A 17,898-nucleotide genomic window follows, 5' to 3' on the forward strand; every position below is an offset into this window, starting at 1 on the left:
TTCACAAAAGGAGTGATATAGGAGAGAACCAGGCAGATTTGTGGCCCTGCTCTCCCCTCTGGTTTTTCATGTCACTTTCATTTGCAACTGACATGTATCAGGTTACCCTGGAGATACCTAACTAGTTCAGGAAAGAGATATTTAAGCATGTTCCATCCTTTTTCCAGGTCTGGCTGTAAAAGGTGCCTCTTCTCCAGGGACATTTGGTTTGATGGGTGGGGATGGGGGGCTCTAAGGGTTTGGCTGTGCCACCTTTCCCTAAAAATGTGTTCTTTCTCTGCTGAGAAATGTTATTTTTAGATGCCATTATTATTCTACGTACAGATTGACAGCCCTCCCTGAGCTTGCCTGTGTCTGAGACAGGGATCTGTTACAGCTGCTTCCCCTTCTTTTTTCACAAAGAGCAAGCTGGGTAGAGCCCCTTTCCCCTGAGAGAGCTGGTTTTACTCCAAACCCCAGCCTGACCAGAGGGAACAAGCATGTTTCATCCACCCCCTCATGTCCCCACAAGTAGTGGGAGGGCCAGTTACCACTGGGAAGAAGTGGCAAGCCCCATTGGTCCCTGTGGCCCCTCCCCCATGGTCAGCACCTTGGCCAGCAGGAGAGGCACACCCAAGATTTCCGAGAGGCTTTTCTTCCAGAGCTCAGAGCCGGCTCCACACATGCCTCTTCCTCTAAAGTCCTGTCGGCTGAAGAATTCTGATGCCTTTACCTTTACTTTCCTATGAGAATTCCTGAAACAGTGTGGAAAGAGCATTCTGCCACTTGGCTGCAGAGTCTTGAGCAGGCTGCTTCACCTTCGACCTAGCCTTTAGTCTTCTCATCTGTAAAATGAGAATAATAGTACCTGTTAGGGCAGTGAGGATTCAGTGAGATCGCACATGTGAAAGCTCATGGTGCTGTGCTTGGTACCAGTAGGTGATCAGTAGGTGTTCATTTCTATTCCCAGATTTTGCTGGATAGCTAGTGACTCTGTGAAAGGCACACACAAAGTGGGGGAGACAGTGTCCTTTAGCAGGTGACTTCTCCCGGTCACTGGGCAATGTTTCTGGATTATATATTCACTCATTTAATAACCACCCATCAAGCACCAAGGGCCATGGCACCATATTGAGCATTGGGGACAGTAACGTGAATCAGCATGGAGCCTGCCCTCAAGAAGACCCAAAAGCCTGTGCTGCTTTCTTCCATCAGGTTCCTGTTACAGGAGTCCATCTCCTCCCTGTGCTTTTACCTCTCCAGGTTAATCGACATTGCCCGTAAACTGGACAAGGCCGAGCGGGAGCCCCTGCTGATGTGTGCTTACTACTTCAAGAAGCTGGATAACCCTGGCTATGCTGCTGAAACCTACCTGAAGATTGGTGACCTGAAGTCCTTGGTTCAGCTGCATGTGGAGACCCAGCGCTGGGACGAGGTAAGGGTAGAGCATGCCTCATGAGCTTGGGGGCCCCATGTGAGCCCTGGACCACAAGGGGCTTTTTGGGGTTTGGATGGAGAATAGCTGCCCTCATCAAGAGAATGAACATTGGCCTGGCAATCAGGAGACTAACCCTCGAATTCTCTGAGCCAGCGTGTCTTAGAGGCCCATTTATTGGTTCATTCATTCAGAAAATCTTTATGCACTGCTGGCTTCATGCTAGCCCTGTGATAGACACTGGGGATGTAAGAGTTAACAGGACAGCCCTGGGCCTGCTGTGGATCTGAGCTGCTTGTGGCCAGCACCACAGGCTGATAGATCTCTGACATGGAGACACACCTGTGTAACATTCAAAACCTGTTAGGTGCCATCTGACAGAAAATGCCACCCATACTCTCCAGGTGGAGGCTGCCAGAACCATTTCAGGGGCAGCTCTTTCTCCTCCTTCTTCCCTCTAACCTGGACTCTTTCCTGAGAGGATCAGGGGCTGCACCCATGGTCCTCGCTCCACCCTACCTGCCCATCCACCCACTGAGGTCTAGTTTACAGAGCCATAGCAAGACCTTTTCTGAATAAAGCTGACTCTTGTCTGCCCTCTGCGTGGCTCCATTTGGTGAGGTGACAAGGTTACTGATGAGAAGAGGTGGGGCCAAGGACAGAGGCAATAAATGGCTTCTCAAGATAAATTTATTAGGAGATTTCTCAAGCAGCATAAATTAGAGCATCTTAGAAACACTCAGTCCTGACTATGCATCAGGCAAACTTTCTCCCTGTTGCCACATACTGTCCCCCATGACTCATTTCCAGTTCTCCTGGCCTGATGGGTGGTTCTGGAGCTTAGATAAAGCAGTCACTGGGTCCCATACAGCACCAAGTCCACAGTCATCTTTGACGGCTAATAAGCAGTGACGATGATAATGTCAATTCTGTTTCCTTAGGTGTCATCTGCAATTAAAAGAAATCTGTTTGCAGCGCTACAGGAGCCCACGCAAACCCTCAAAATAAAATGTTTCCGATTCTGTGCTGCTTCTGTGGTCCAGAAACAGACTGTGTTGTTATTGAATCCAGTCACTTGCATATTGCTGTTAATTGCCTTTTGTTTTCAAAGAGCTGATTTGTTTTTGCGTTTCTGGGGGTGGTGGTAGGGGGAGGCACTCTCCCCCTCTGAGTTGTCAGGCTGGCAAAATATGACACATCCCTAATGGATTCAGCCAAGTGCCATGTTTTCATGGGGGCTGTGGGGGCTGCTTTATTAAGAATACATTTGCTCCTTCCTCCAGGCCTTTGCTTTGGGTGAGAAGCATCCCGAATTTAAGGATGACATCTATGTGCCCTATGCTCAGTGGCTAGCAGAGAATGATCGTTTTGAGGAAGCCCAGAAAGGTAGGCCACACAGACTAACACCTTGCAGAAGGAGCAGGAAATGGTACTGCCAAGACCTACACTTCAGGAAGGCTGTCAAGCCCCTCCCATCATGGGTCTGAAGATGGACGACTTCACCCTGAGGAATGTGACATGTTTCCTGGTGAAAGACTGGGGAGCAGTGGAAAGAACATGGGCTTTGGAGTTGGACACACCTGGGTCCATCACTCACATGCCTCCGGACCTCAGGCAGGTCCTGTCTCTTCTCTGAGCAAAGCACTGTGCACTCAAATGTAGCTTCCCACTTAATCCTCACAGTAGCCCTATGATATCGGTACTGTTTTCTAGATGAGAAAGCTGAGGTTGGAGGAGGTAAAGGGATTTATTTGCCTGAAGTCCCACAGTGAGGAAGTGGCAGAGAGGGAATCTGAGCCAGGCTGGGGTGGGGACAAAATATGAGAACTCCCACAGAGTGTCCGGCATGGTCTCACCTGCCTCTTTGCTCTACCGCAAACAGTAACTTGGCTCAGATAAACAGGGTGTCCTCTGCTCCTTGGCATTTCCACTGGTAAAGTGGGCTGCACCCCACATATGGCAGTATCCGAGATAGGAGCAAAAGGAAGCATAGAACTTTTACCGGTAATAGCAATTTTAAAATGTGACTGCCTTCTCTGTGTCAGGCACCGGCTGGCTGGGCACTTAACTACATAACTCTGAACCTCGCCAGCAGCCCTGCAGAGACGCCAAGGCTAACTGTGCCCTGCAAAGTCAGAAAGCCAGAGAGAGTGACAGAGTGAGGTTTGGACCAGGATCTGTCTGCCTGGGAACCTGATTCTTGTGACTAGGTCTTGCTGCCTCCTTAGGAAGTCTTCTAATTGAAGCTGGGTGTGTGGTATTCCATAGCATCTCATTTACACTTCTATATGGTAACAGTTGCCACCTCCGGACACATTGTGGAACAAATGTCTCCCTGTTGGAGCTCCTCAGCTAAAAGCCCCCATTGAAAGACAGCATGTTCTCTTCTGCTTTACCATTTCCAGAGCACCCAGTTGCTGAAGTATGTGCATGTTTGGGCAAAACACATCAACCTATCCATCTGTCTGTGTCTGCCCTTCCAAGAATCCATCGCCATAGTAACTTGGTACTCAGACAAGAGATTGGAGATGAGATTGGAACAAAGGCCAGACCTTTTCCTTCTCTAAAGCGGAGGATTTGGATCATCTGAGTGCCCACATGTGAGCAAGTGTCACAGCTAGAAGTGCCTCCCTGGCAGCCCAACTTCCTGAGGGTCTGGCCACATAGTCAAGAGTCAGGAAATTTCTGTTAAATAGCTATAGGAATTATTGAGAGTTTTTTTGCATGTTTGCACAAATGTTTGGTTGCTAGAGCTGAGCCATATTTTTCAAGGTTGTCATTAAAAAGCACACAGTTGAAGACTGATGGAGGTCTTAAGTGGGGATAGGTTCTGTAACCTTGGGTATGCCACTTTACCTACACCTTCATAAGTCTGTTGTGACCATCCAACAAGGAATCAGCAACAAAAACACTTTGTAAGCCACCAAACCTGTTCAAGTGTCAGGTGCTACTAGTGTCACCCCAGATGTCACAAAGCCTCGTCCTGGAACGGGGTGAGGGTAAGACCTCACTGGTGATGGGCAACAGTGCCATCCTCAGACTTCGCCCTGCAGTTTGGCCCCAAGGTTTTTCTTTCTGCCATGCTTTTCCAAAGTCAGTCGCCTTTTCCCAGCCAGAAAGGGATATATCGCACTTGTGCTTTTTTTTCAGGATGTAGCCTCAGTTATTTATAGCCTTCGGCCTGAGAGGCGCATCCCAGCAACAAAGTGCTGCAGATGCTCCCAATGAGTGTCCTACTTCTACAGCAGCCCCTTGCAAGCCCTGCAGAATTCCATCCCACTCGCCAAATTGTGTATTTTTGTGCCCCTCCAGCGTTCCACAAGGCTGGGCGGCAGCGGGAAGCGGTCAGGGTGCTGGAGCAACTCACACACAATGCCGTGGTCGAGAGCAGATTTAATGACGCTGCCTATTATTACTGGATGCTGTCCATGCAGTGCCTTGATATAGCTCAAGGTAAGTAAACATCAGCCAGGCCACTTGTTTTCCCCAGCCCTGCTCTGGCACCAAGATAAACATCGAAGGAGTTGAAACATTTTAATTAAAGCCCTGGGCTTATTTATTGGGTGTATTGTCTGTAACCCTGTCTTGCAGCGGCATAATCTGGTGTGTCATCTTTTTCAGTTTGCCCATAAGTTTAATGATGGTATGAGGGCTGTCCTGGGGTTATGGTTGGGAGGTCCTGCCCTGTGTTGCTAATTCAGAACATATCTCTCCCCACTACCTGGGAGCCTATAACTGGACCTAGGTGAGCACTTTAAAAAAATTTTTTAATTAAATGGAAAGATGAAAAAGAGGTCACTTTACAATAACACACTCCAGATTCTCACTCCTTCCAGGCAGGAAAATAGTTTCAATGTTGCTTTCTTGAGACTTCCCATGATGCACTGAGGGAGTTCTGGAAGTGAAGGGGACAGGGAGATATTCTTCACTGGACTAAGGCCAGCATGCTGGAGTGGGAAAAACACTGAAATTGGAGGCAGCTAGGTGACTTGTAACAAGTCACAATTTTTTCCTAAACTCTACCTCCCCATCTGTGGCGTGGGGGTAATCCTATCCTGCTTCCTTCACAAGGCTGCTGTGAGCCTCACAGAAGCTGTGGTTATAGTTTGGAAACTGTTAGGTCCCGGTGTTAGGTGGCATGTTTTTGTTCCGGCCAGTGGTCTGTGCTTTGTATAAGACATGGCACGCACAGAGGGAAGAGGCTGGAGGTGAGATGAATAAAGCTGACATCTGCTCATCCTCCACGCCAGCCTCCTCTGGTATGTCTGGGTGCCAGTGATCACACTCTTCATGCTGGCACTCCCCAGTGGAATGACCTGGTAGGCTGTAGTGTCAGATCTGGGAGAGGGGCGAGAAATGTTCTCAGACTTTGCATGGCCGCATGCTGTGCCCAGCTGGGACTTTCCCTGTCTTAGGGAGGTCCCAGCTCCTAAGGAGCACCTTGCCCATCACTGCATTTCTTGTCAGTCTTCCTGGCACAGGTCTGATACTGGGGGAGAGCAGACACTGGCAGTGTTGTCATTGCCTCACCCTTCCTTGTAGATGTGGCTTGACACATCTTCCCCTTCCTGCCCTCCCCCCTCCCACTACGCCCCTCAGACCCTGCCCAGAAGGACACGATGCTTGACAAGTTCCGCCACTTCCAGCACTTGGCCGAGCTGTACCACAGCTACCATGCCATTCAGCGGTACACGGTAAGGTGGCCAGGAGATGGGGGCCTGGTGGGGGTGCTGCCTACTGAGCCAGGGGCCCTGGGCACGTCTTACAGAGCAGCAGACCTCTGGATAGAAAGTAAACCCACCGGACAGGATGACTTGCCAAGAAATTCTGGTCTCCTCCTGGGAGACAAAGTTTGGGACTTTTTTTTTTTTAAGATTTTATTTTATTTATTTATTTGAGAGAGAGAGAGGTTGAGAGTGCACGAGAGGGGGTAGGGTCAGAGGGAGAAGCAGACTCCTCACTGAGCTGGGAGCCCAACACGGGACTTGATCCCGGGACTCCAGGATCATGACCTGATCCAAAGGCAGTTGTCCAACCAACTAGCCACCCAGGCGCCCCAAAGTTTGGAACTTTCATTTTACTCAATTAGCTACCTTTTTGACCTGTTTGTTGCAAGCTGTGGGCTTCTGAATTAGTGAGCCAGAGCTAGAATGGGCCTTTCTAGTTGCTGGCTTTATGTCTGTAAAACTCAAGGCCAACTCCAGGTTAGACAAAGGGTTATCTCTAAAATGATCAGAGGTGGGGGCGCCTGGGTGGCCCATTCGGTTAAGCGTCTGCCTTGGGCTCTCAGGTCATGATACCCAGAGTCCAGGGATCGAGCCCTACATCGGGCTCCCTGCTCAGCAGGGAGCCTGCTTCTTCCTCTCCCTCTGCTCATCCCCCAGGCTCGTGCTCTCTCTCTCTCTCAAATGAATAAACAAAATCTTTTTTAAAAAATAGTAAAATAAAAATAAAATAAAATGATCAAGGGTGGATGTTCCACTCTAGATGAGTGACGGCCCAGCTCTAACCAAAGGCCTGAGGCCTCTCCTTGGCCCTGCCACTGAATTGTGGGCTTGATTTTCCAGAGACCCAAATCGTTTTTTTTAGTCACTTCCTGATTTCTTTTAAGCCATTTTAAATCTATCTCCTGACAATGGGGAACAGGTGATAGGTTGTTATCAGCCTCCTCATTTTGTGTATCCTCAATCACTCAACAAATGTTGATTAAGTGCCTACAGGGTGAGCTTATCCTGTGCTGATAAGCTAGGAGGATAATACCAATAACCAACCTTTATTGAGCACTATTTACCAGGCAATGTGCTGAAGGCTTTATTGTATCAATTTGTTTAATCCTTTCAATCATGCTGTGAGATAAGTACTGTCAGCCCCACTTTACAGATGAGGAAACTGAGGTGCTAAACACAGAGATCCCACAACTAGTAAGTAGGAGCCGGGACTGGAACCCAGACGGGCTGGCTCCAGAGCCTGTGCTCTTAGCCTCTGATCTCCCACACCCTCTAACGTAGAGAGGGCAGACCACTGGCCTCACACCCCAGCTCCACTGCGTGACCTTGGCAAGTTGTTCACTTGCCTCTGTGCTTCAGCTTCCTTCTCTTAAAGTGAGGGTGAGAATAGGACCTACTTGCTGGGGTTGTGAGGATTAAATGAGTTAATATTGGAAAAGCACTTGGCACAGATAAGTGTCAGCTGTTCCTCCTGCCCTGTTTGGAGGCTTCCAACCAGTTTTCCATAGGCCATTCCCCAGCAGGCCGAGCATTTTGCAATTCTTTGACCATCTCATGGGCCCTACCTTCCACACTGGGCACCTCTTTCCCCCACATTTGTGCTGAGCACTCAGCACATTCTTTGTCTCTGAGGAAAGTCTGGCAAGAAAGCCTCCTCTGCTGGGCTCTGCCTGGGCCAGCTGTCAGCCCTTCATCTCATCTCTTCCCCACACCACGGTTGGTGGTTTCAAGGGACCTCATCTTCCTTTACAGCCTTTTCAGGGCCCCTCATTTCTATCAGGTGCTCACCTGGAAAGAAGCCACCGCAAAAAAGACCCCAAACTCAACTTCAGCTGGAAAGTCAGGGCCCCAGCTCAGTGTCAGTTTGCCTGACCCACTTTGGAGGTGGGCTTTTTGTCTCTTTTCTGTAACAACTGAGCTCTGCTCCAGGACCTACATGCAGCTGTGAGCTTGTAGCAGCTTCATACCAGCTGGGGTATCTGGCTATTCATCCCAGCTGAGACTTCACTGGGCCATTCCTTCATTCGACAAATCCCTCCTGTGTGTCAGGCCCTCTGCTGAGGCCTTGGGGACATAGTGTGAGCAAGATGTGATCCCTGCCCCCGAAGAGCTCATAGTCTGTGAACACGCAGGTGTAGCCCAGTTGTCCTAAGGGAAAAACTAAGAGGATCAGAAGGACTTCATGGAGGAAGTGAACCTGAGCAAAGAGCAGGGAGATGAGTAAGATGAGGAGGAGAAGGGGCATTCCCGGCCAGGGTCACAGCGTGTGCGGAGGCCTGCAGGGGGGTCATACTTCAGCATTTAGCATCAGGGCCCAGCACAGCAGCTCTGAGTCAGAGCAGACTGCAAAGGGAAGCACCAGACCTTTCCTGAGATAATGGCTTCTTTCCCAGAGGAGAGGTGCTGCTTCTGAGGACACCCCCCTCCCCCCCGCCAATTCTGTTCTTCCTGGGATGGTTCTTAGCTTCCACACCTAGTTCGATATAACCAGAGGCAGGCTTCTCCCTGGCTCTCATCCAGAAAAGGATGCAGTCTCAGGTTTTCTTTGGTTTTGGGAACTCACAGAGGCTGTAGAAATTTAAATGAGAGTTAGAGAGAATGCTGGGCTCCAAACCCAAGGAGTAGTATAAAGTAAGTCCTCGCAAATTTAGACCAATTAGGGCCTAAGTCCTGTTGGCACGGTGACGAGTACAGCCTAGTAAGACCCTTCAGGAAATGTCCGTTTATTACCATGTAAGTGCTAGGGGTGGGGGGGCTGGCCTGCTTTCATCCCGTCATCTAAAGTAGTCTCAGTTTGCATACAATGTGCCAGATCCCTTCAAAATGGTATTCTTAACCTTTTATGGCCCCCCTCATGATAGAAAATTCCCGGTGGTCTACTGTGCGGAGCTTCTGGCAGCCTCTAGGTACCGAAGACCTGTGCTTGTGTGTTAGTGCCTGCTCTGCCGGGGCCCGTGCCAGGTGCCGGGGGTGTGGGGATGAGCAGCTCAGGAGCTCCAGCACATGTGCACGTTTGGTGGGCGTCGGCCGGCCAGGCTGCTGCTGGAGAGCTGAGAAGAGGCACGTGATTTCATGCTCTGAAGAGTTAACTGCCTCCATTTAAAGCCATGCTTAGGTCTGATCATGTCCTAAATTGCATAAAAGGTCTTCTCTCTCAGAGCTAATTGGAGACAACTTGAGCTCAGGGAAATGGAATCATTACCAACCCTAGAGAGGCAGTACAGCCTAGGAGAGAGGCATTCTTGGGCTTTGGAATCAGACCTGGGTTTGAATCCTCACTCAGCTCTTTTCGGTGGCTTGGGCAAGTCATCTCTCTGGGCCTCAGTTTTCTCACCAGTACAGTGAGGATGAAAATGCATCCTCACAGGATTGTGTTAAAGACCACATGAGACAGCCGTAAAGTGCCCAGCACGTAGTAGATGCTCATTAAGGGAGACTGCTCTCTTCCTGAAGTATTTCAGAATTATTGGTGTCTGCCTTTTGGCCTGGTCCAGCAGCTGCTTCGTTGAGGAATTCAATCCCTATTTGCTTTTCTCACTGCAGGAGGAGCCCTTCAGTTTCCATCTTCCCGAAACCCTCTTCAACATCTCCAGGTTCCTGCTGCACAGCCTGACCAAAGACACCCCCTTGGGCATCTCTAAAGTGTATCCTTTCACTCCCACCCTCTGTCCCAGCCCTCTTGTGTAATGGCCCCTGTGAAGTTCTTTCCAGAACACTTTACTGGCGGAACCTCCCCTCTCTCCCATAGCCCTCAGGGAAGAGAGAGAGTTTGTCCTGCTGCTACTGTTTTGCTGTAGAAGCAGCTCAGCCAGGAAGGCCGAGGGGCCAGTGCCAAGAGAAGATTCGTTTCCAGGGCTCTCTGGGCTTGGCCCAGCAGTGGGTCTCTAACCAGTACACTGCCCTCCTGGAACCCATAAACGAGGGCATAACTGAACTATAGGAAGCACTTGGACTCTTGGGCATTTCCCTGGGGAGGTGAGGGTGTTTGTTCAGCCGAGGGGATGGAGCACCTACTGTGCCCTAGACAGTGGGCCAGGCAGTGGGTGACAAAGCTGCCATCTAGTAGAGGAGGTGACAAGTGTCAGGGCTTAGTTCAGTGGGATGTGTGCTGTGTCCAGGGGTGGAATGTAGCTAGGGCTGGGGCCATGGTCAGGGAGAGCTGCCTGGAAGAGCTGACATCTATCCCATAAAGCTACCAGGAAAGACAGTAGAGTAGATGTTCCAGGGGAGCACCCAGCACATGGAAATGCACGGAGGTGAAGTAAGCCTGGTGTGTGGGAGGAGCTGAAGCCCAGCCTAGGTGGGAGCCCCGCTGAAGAGGTAGTGGCCTGAGGGCCTCCATGTGAGTTGGCCTCACCTCTCCGGACCTGTGAGGGCCGTTAAGGGGCCGTAAGCAGAGAAGGGGGCTGAGGACCCATGCTGCCAGAAACTACCAGGAAATGACCAAAATCCTTTAAGGTCATAAAAGTCATAATTCTCCCCATCCTCTTCTAAATCTTATATTCTTTCAGCCCCTTCCCAGCACCAACCCTGCCTTCTTTCTGTAAGGAAAAAACCCTCCCAGGAGAGGCCTCAGAGGTACTGATTGGTGAGAAGTGGCTTCTCTAAAGGTTCCAGGCCCATCACCTACATTTCAGGGAAATCAGGTGCTACCTTCATTGACTGAGACCTTTGCAGAGGAGTGGCCAAGGCCACACCTACCAGATCCTCAGCACCTGTGCCCAGCCTTTCCAGCAAGTTCTGTTCGAGTCAGCAGAGTTTGATTGAATCCCTACCCTAAGCTGCACCCTATACTGTTCACTGGGGACCTGGAAGTGGCTCCTGATATGGTCCCTGACTTTGAGGAATGACAGTGGAGACACAGACAAGGAAACTTACTGCCATGTAACTTCTGGAGTGGAAGGAGCCACATTGGGGTTGTGGGGAGCAGGAGCATTAGGGGGAAGGAGAATGGGAAGGAGGCATGGTACTTGAGGCTTGCCAGGGAGAAGTGGGGAAAGGGATTCACAGGTGGGGTAGGGGAGGAAGGGCAGGCCTCGCCTGGGTGCAGCCAGCATTTAAGGTGACCTGGGATCAAGCGCAAAGGCCTGTGACCTCAGATTGAGGAGCTCAGAGGAGAATCTCAGAGAACAGGGGAGGCTGACACTCAGAAATCACTGTGGCTTCTGGTGAAGTGCAGGCAGAGAGAAGTGCCCTGCACCCAATGGCCTCTGTGAGCTGGATCTGAGTGGAGCTCCACAGGCAGTCTGGGACCAGCCCCACCTGGCAAGGCTAGAGCAGGATGGCACTTAGTGCTGGACATCCTAGGACCTGGCTGGCAGGCTGGGTGAGGTGGGGAGAGCCATTTTGGCCTAGTTAGGGTACAAGATGAGCTATCAGCAGGCCCAGAGAACCTAAGCAAGGTTAAAATACTAATGGAAACTGCACTGTCTTTATCTCTGGAAAAATCCCTATTCCTTGTTATCCGAGAAGTACATTTACATCCCACAAATGAGCAAAGCACTCCTCAGGCTCCTGCCCATGTCCTGGCACTAGCAGCGGCTGCATTCCAGCACGGGGCTTACTCCAAGGGTAGGTAGTGCCAGCTCTCGGGCCCAGTGTGGCCTCTGCTGTCCTTAACCCTATCATCTGTGCAGGAACACTCTCTTCACTCTGGCCAAGCAAAGCAAAGCCCTGGGTGCCTACAAGCTGGCCCGGCATGCCTACGACAAGCTGCAGGGTCTGCAGATCCCTGCCAGGTTCCAGAAGTCCATTGAGCTGGGCAGCCTGACCATCCGCTCCAAGCCCTTCCATGACAGCGAGGTGAGCGCACAGCTCTCTCAGGCAGGAGGCTTCCCCTCCTCTTCCTGGACGTCTCCTGATGCCTTCTTTCCTGGCCGGGTTCTGTTTGAAAAATGGCTACCATGCTCTCAGGATTCTGTGCCCTCTTCCCTTTCCCAAACCCTGGTTTGCCCTTCTACTTTTCCCTTTCTGCCTCCTTTGTTCTCTACTCAGCTTGCTGTGCTCCAGCCATAGTCCCTGGCCCCTGTGGGCTCCAGAGCCCTGCCCTCCCTTGCTGCCTAGCCCTCCTGTGAGGCTCTGAGTTGGCTCCAGCCCAGCCCATGCTGCTTTGCCCTTAATCTCCCTCTCCTCCTCCATGCCTAGATGGCTCTGCCTTCACCTCATCCTAGGAGCTCCTGTCTTAGCCTCCCTTCCTTTTGGAATCAGGTCATCACTCTTCCATGTATCTGTAGTCCAGTTGTGCCCCAGCCTTCTTTCTTCCAATTTATCCTGTTGTCTCTCACAATCCCCTCCTTCAAGCTCAGAGTGGAGACTTGGCATCAAACAGACCTGGGTTCAGATCCCAGCTCCACCATTTCCTAACTCTGTCTCCATCTCTGTGAGCCTCGGTTTCCCCCTCTATCAAATGGGGACACACATAATTCCTTTCCCACAGGATAAATAGCCAGCCCAGATGATGTGCTTAGCACAGTACGTTGTGCATGTTAAGTGGCCAGTACATGGTGGCTGTGGTGTTGTCATTCCTGCTGGAGAAATATGCTGCTGAGTCCTACCTATGAAGGAGTGTCCAGGGCAGTGGGACCTAAGTGACAGGGCCTCAGATGCCTCTATAGGCCCTTATCCTGAGTCACCACAGCACAGAGCCCTGAGCCCAGTGCCCCTTCCCCACCCACACAGGGGCCTTGCTTCTTGGCAGCCAAGCCCCAGGAGACTGAAATCAGAGTGGGGAGCATTTCCTCACCCTGGGTTTGGCCCTCAGGCAGTTGTGGTTCTTGTGCTTTTGTAGGAGCTGGTGCCCTTGTGCTACCGCTGCTCCACCAACAACCCACTGCTGAACAACCTGGGCAATGTTTGCATCAACTGCCGCCAGCCCTTCGTCTTCTCTGCCTCTTCCTATGGTGAGTCTGCCATGTCTAGATGGAGCGGACAGTGGATGGCTGGGCTCTCTCCATTGCTGATTGGCCACACGTGTCCTCATTTGTAAATTGGGGACAGTGTGACACCCACCCCACGACATGCATGGTCACTAAGGGTCCCCAGAAATAGGACCCAGTAATGCCCGAACTTGAAGCACGCACCCCTCAGAACCTGGTGGGGGGCTTTGCATGACATAAATGCCCCAGATGCCACTGTTCAGGCATTTGGTCTGGGAGGCTAAGATGGGCTCTTACGTCCTGGTTCCTTCTATGATGACAAAGGATCAGAAGCCCCTTCCAGGTAGCTGGGCAGAGGCCGTTCCTCCTCCCTTGTAGAGGAGCCCATCCAGCTATTAGCGGGAAGAAGGAGGGGCTAAAGGGCACTGGTTTTCACCCATGCACACACGTACACACGCATACACATGCATACACGCCTGCTTCCTCCAGCCATGTGGTGGGCAAGAAGAGGTGCCCCTGCTGTGTCCTTGCTTACAGAGGAGCCTGCTGCTGGGGGGGAAAGAAACTCTCATCCTCCCACCTCCCCTCATGCTGCCTGATGAGAGCATCCCAGGCCCTAGCTCCCCCTGAGGCAGCCATTCCATGGCCCCTCCCCATGCCCTGTGCCCTCTAGAGGTGCTGCACCTGGTTGAATTCTACCTGGAAGAGGGGATCAGTGATGAAGAAGCTGTCTCCCTCATTGACCTGGAGGCACCAAGACACAAGCATGAGAACAAATGGCAAGAGATCACAAGCAACAGTATCCTGGATGCTGGGCTGAATGCCTGTGTGTGCCAAGCACAAGGCCTGGGTGTAAGACAGGAGGCAGGAGGGCATTGGGGGATGGCTGGTCTAGCGGACGCAAGGACATGGTAGGCCACTGCCGAGTGATTGGAGAGGCCCACATGGTGGCAGGGACAGGGGCTGGGAATGGGCTGAGATCCGGCCAGTGCACAGAGGTACCAGAGGGGACAGTACATGACCACAGGCCCAGAAGAGGCATGTGGAAGAGGAGATGATGCCTTGGTATATACCTTTGCTTCATTTCCGGGGAGGCCTCCCACCCACCTGGCTCCTAAAAGGTACCGTCTGTGCTTCTGGCCACACACAGCTGATGAGCAACCAACACAGCATATGATGTCTGTATCAACTTTTCTAGTCAGGTCACATTTATTTACAAGAGACAGAAACCACAATCAAGCTGAGCAAACAAAAGGGTGTAAAAAAGCCTAGCTGGATCCAGGTGCTCATACCCACTCAGCTGGATCCAGGTGCTCATTCGGCACTGGTGGGAGGCTGTCTCCTATCCTGTTGGCTCTGCTGTCCTTTGAGTGGCTTCCTTCTTTGGCAGCACCCACCCCATCCCACCAGCAGTACCAACCCTGCATCCTATCAGCCTTAAAATCCATGGAAAGGGCTGACACTCCTCTCAGCATGACAGCAAAAACCCCAGGGCACATCCTCGCTGGGACAGCTTGGGTCAAAGGCCACACCTCAGCTCATCCCTCATGTTCGCTGTCCCAGCTGGACACAGGAGGGGGGCCTCTACATGTGACTGTGAACACTCAGCACCTGCGGACCTTGCTAGCACACAGCAGCTGGATCAGCAGGTCTGGGTGGACTGAAAGCCTGACTTTCCATAAGCTTCCAGGTAATGCCAATGCCACTTGTCCGTGGGCCACATTTTACATTTTGAGGAACAGAGGAGAAAGGAAAAGCCAGGGAGTTGTTTGCCGGAGATGGGAGACAGAAATCAGATGCTTTGGCGGGTTGTTGCTCCCTGGTGGGACCACATCTCGTACCTGATTGGGCACCAGCAGCCTCCATTCCCCTGGGGCCCTTCCTTGTAGGAGCCCCACCCACCCTGGCCTCACATCAGCTCTTCTGCCACTGCCTGGCAGAGGGGGCAGCTCCTTAGGCACCTTCAGCCTGGTCTGGCTGGCCTTAGGATTTGCAGGAGCTCTCACCCCCTTCTCCATGAAACAGGACCTGCGAGTCCATCTCAAGTGCCTACAGACAACCTGGCAATTACTAAGTGTTTCTCCAGGAATTGCCAAGTTTGCTGGCCATGTTTTTTCACTGGCCCATTATTTCTACTCCCACCCACAGCAGGCCTACAGCCTCTGCTCACTTGGTGCTTCTGGTCAGGCCTACGTGGGCCCTGGCATGGTCTATGTGGGGCAGCAAAGGTCCCATCAGAGCCCCTTTCCCTCCTGTGCACTGGGGCCTGGTCCCAGCCTCTGTGTGACCAGGGCTGTCTCCTCCCTGGCCTGCATTCCCTTCATTCCTCCATCTAGAAACCTGTTCTACAGACAGAGTCATGGGGAAACACACTAGGCCCACAGAGAGCTCCTGTGAATCTTGCTTTGGGTGGAGGGTGGGGCCTATTTCCCACTCAGCCTCAGGTTCTGTCCTTGACCAGACCCTTCCAGATTCCCAGACTCTGAGGCTGGATGAGACCACGGACTCCATGGGAGATGACCCATTCACGGCAAAGCTGAGCTTTGAGGTGAGGGTGCCTCTCTGAGTGATGGGCTGTGGAGGCACGGGAGGCCTGTTGGGAGGGGGGTTGGAAGTCCCTTCTATACAAACTCCTTGGCATGAAACGGACTTGTTCCCTGTCCACGCTGCGGTGGAGTCAAGGTGGTGGGTACCCCATCACTAGACATGGCTAGCAGGAGCTACATGACCTGGCAGGGCTCTGTGAAGGTTAAAGCAGAGGGAGTCTCTGGGGTCCTCCCTGGTTGCCCCAAAGATTCCGGGATCATGACCCAGATAAACACGTCACCCTGGCTGAGTGAGAGCACCACTGTCCCCTGCTTCCCACCTGCCCATCCTGCAGCAAGGCGGCTCCGAGTTTGTGCCCGTGGTGGTGAGCCGCTCAGTGCTGCGCTCCATGAGCCGACGGGACGTGCTCATCAAGCGCTGGCCCCCGCCCCTGCAGTGGCAGTACTTCCGCTCGCTCCTGCCTGATGCCTCCATCACCATGTGCCCCTCCTGCTTCCAGGTACCGTGCCTACAGCTCATGTGTGGTCACCAGTTTCTTCTTTCTGCTGCTTGTCCATTTCCCAAGTGTCCTCTTGGGGATGCCTGGCATCTGGGAGGAGCATAAGGGATCCCAAGGCCAAGGCTCTGAGTTGGGAAGAGACTCGGCCATCGTTAGGCCCTCCCTCCTCTCACTTATGTTCCCAATGCTGTCTGGAGCGGGCTTGCCCCTGACCCTGTGCCCTCTGTACCTGCCCCTAATCTGGGAGGGCCAGGCAAGTGTGATGCACCTTTGAAATCCATTTAGAAAAAAGGGGCCTCAGACCCCAGACCCTTCTCCCCCTCCCTTTCAGTCTTCAGACAAAGGTGTTCTGGGTCTGGTGTTTCTGGCCCTGACTCACTGCCAAGCCTCCTCCCCTTGGAAGGGCGGCAATCCCTGCCAGGCTTGGGGCGTGGCCCCGGGTCATGACTGTTTCTCCTCAGATGTTTCACTCGGAAGACTACGAGCTGCTGGTGCTTCAGCACACCTGCTGCCCCTACTGTCGGAGGCGCATCGACGACCCCAGCCCGTGACTGGTCCCCTCAGAACCACCGCTCCCACCGGGGCCACCTCACACTTGGCTGGGCTGTCAAAGGAAGAAAGAGTTAAACTGTCAGAATGTGTCTTCTGCCCAGATCAAGTGTGTATTTTAGGGAGGGGCCTAGTGTAACCACGGAATTCCTATTTATGGCATTTCGTGCCTTGTAAATAGCACCAGGAGATGGAGAAGAGAATGTACATATATTTTCTAAGAAAAAAAATCTGTTACTTTCAGAGAGACTCTGAGTTGTTTGCGGCAGCCTGCTGGAGTCCACAGATCTGTCAGACCATTAACATGTACACTTTGCGAACAGATTGCCTCAATAATTACAAATAAAAGGGCTACTTATTTTCATCAGTGTCTGCATTTTAGCAAATCTTCATATTGTCTGCAACTTAATTTCCTTATGCAAAAGTGCACCTGTTTCTAATTTGATCTGAGAGGAACATTACGTTTGCCTGCTCTTAAAATGTAATCTAATCGAAATGGCAATATGGGAATGGGTAGGGGAACGGGTATTTATTTATTTTGGTTTAGCGGGGCTCCGTCTTGACCAGAAAATAAGGTTCCTGGCTCCAAAGAAGATAACAAGGGGGACTCTCCTTAGAGGTTCTGGAGTCCATCCTCTGCTTCCTGGCTAAGGGCCAGGCTCCCCTCCTTCTCCCCATTCCCCTAGCCCCAGCCTCACCGAGGCTTTCCCCTTCCCTCCAGCTTCTGAAGCCAATGGGTCTGTTTGAGGTTCTGCTAAGGTCCCCGCCCCTGAGCATCAACAGTGTCCGATTCAGCAGCTCAAGGGCAAGGGTGGGTAGAACATGGGAGGCTGGGGAGGGAGAGCTGACATTTATTGGGGACTTTCTCTGTACCAGCCGAGTTTCATACATTATCTCAATTCTCACACCAGCCTTGTGATGGAAGTGTTAGGATTTCCATTCTGCAGCCATGGGGTTGGGTGGAGGTACTGGGGCCCAAGGGCTCATCCAGCCCTGGGTGGAAGCCCCTGATCTGGCCTGCCCTAAGGCCCCTGCTCCCTTTGCCCTCCACTCTGCCTGCCCCGGGGGTGTCAATGATCCAGAGCTTTATGCAAAGTCCTGACAGCAGGGGAAAGAGAACTGGGCTGTCGGATAAGAAACCCACCCTGGTGATTAGGTATTGATACTTTTCAGCTCATCTGTGAAGTGGGCAGAGCGGGACAAATGTGCCCATTGCAGGGATGAAGACTGAGGCCTAGAGAAGGGAGCGGCTACAGAGGCCACCCAGTGATGAGTGCTGAAGCTGGC

The 17,898-nt window shown here is 52.0% G+C and overlaps 1 protein-coding gene across 5 annotated transcripts in view; it reads left to right on the forward strand.

Annotated features, from left to right (window-relative positions):
• Positions 1–16,975, forward strand: part of IFT122 (intraflagellar transport 122) — a 68,889-nt gene extending 51,914 nt beyond the window's left edge. For 2 of the 5 annotated variants that reach the window (XM_027583743.2, XM_027583745.2), the window contains 11 exons: positions 1,243–1,414; positions 2,698–2,800; positions 4,727–4,867; positions 6,014–6,108; positions 9,685–9,785; positions 11,778–11,943; positions 12,929–13,040; positions 13,690–13,868; positions 15,478–15,564; positions 15,898–16,062; positions 16,524–16,975. In XM_027583743.2, the coding sequence (XP_027439544.1) occupies positions 1,243–1,414; positions 2,698–2,800; positions 4,727–4,867; positions 6,014–6,108; positions 9,685–9,785; positions 11,778–11,943; positions 12,929–13,040; positions 13,690–13,868; positions 15,478–15,564; positions 15,898–16,062; positions 16,524–16,613 (1,411 nt within the window). In that variant the 3' untranslated portion in view covers positions 16,614–16,975. Of the gene's footprint in view, positions 1–1,242; positions 1,415–2,697; positions 2,801–4,726; positions 4,868–6,013; positions 6,109–9,684; positions 9,786–11,777; positions 11,944–12,928; positions 13,041–13,689; positions 13,869–14,406; positions 14,707–15,477; positions 15,565–15,897; positions 16,063–16,523 lie in introns of those variants that run through there. The other 3 variants (XM_027583744.2, XM_027583746.2, XR_003518028.2) reach the window with 2 other exon arrangements.
• The last annotated feature ends 923 nt before the right edge of the window (positions 16,976–17,898 follow it).

The sequence above is a fragment of the Zalophus californianus genome, chromosome 1, assembly GCF_009762305.2.
Source record: "Zalophus californianus isolate mZalCal1 chromosome 1, mZalCal1.pri.v2, whole genome shotgun sequence".
NCBI classification, from domain to species: domain Eukaryota; kingdom Metazoa; phylum Chordata; class Mammalia; order Carnivora; family Otariidae; genus Zalophus; species Zalophus californianus.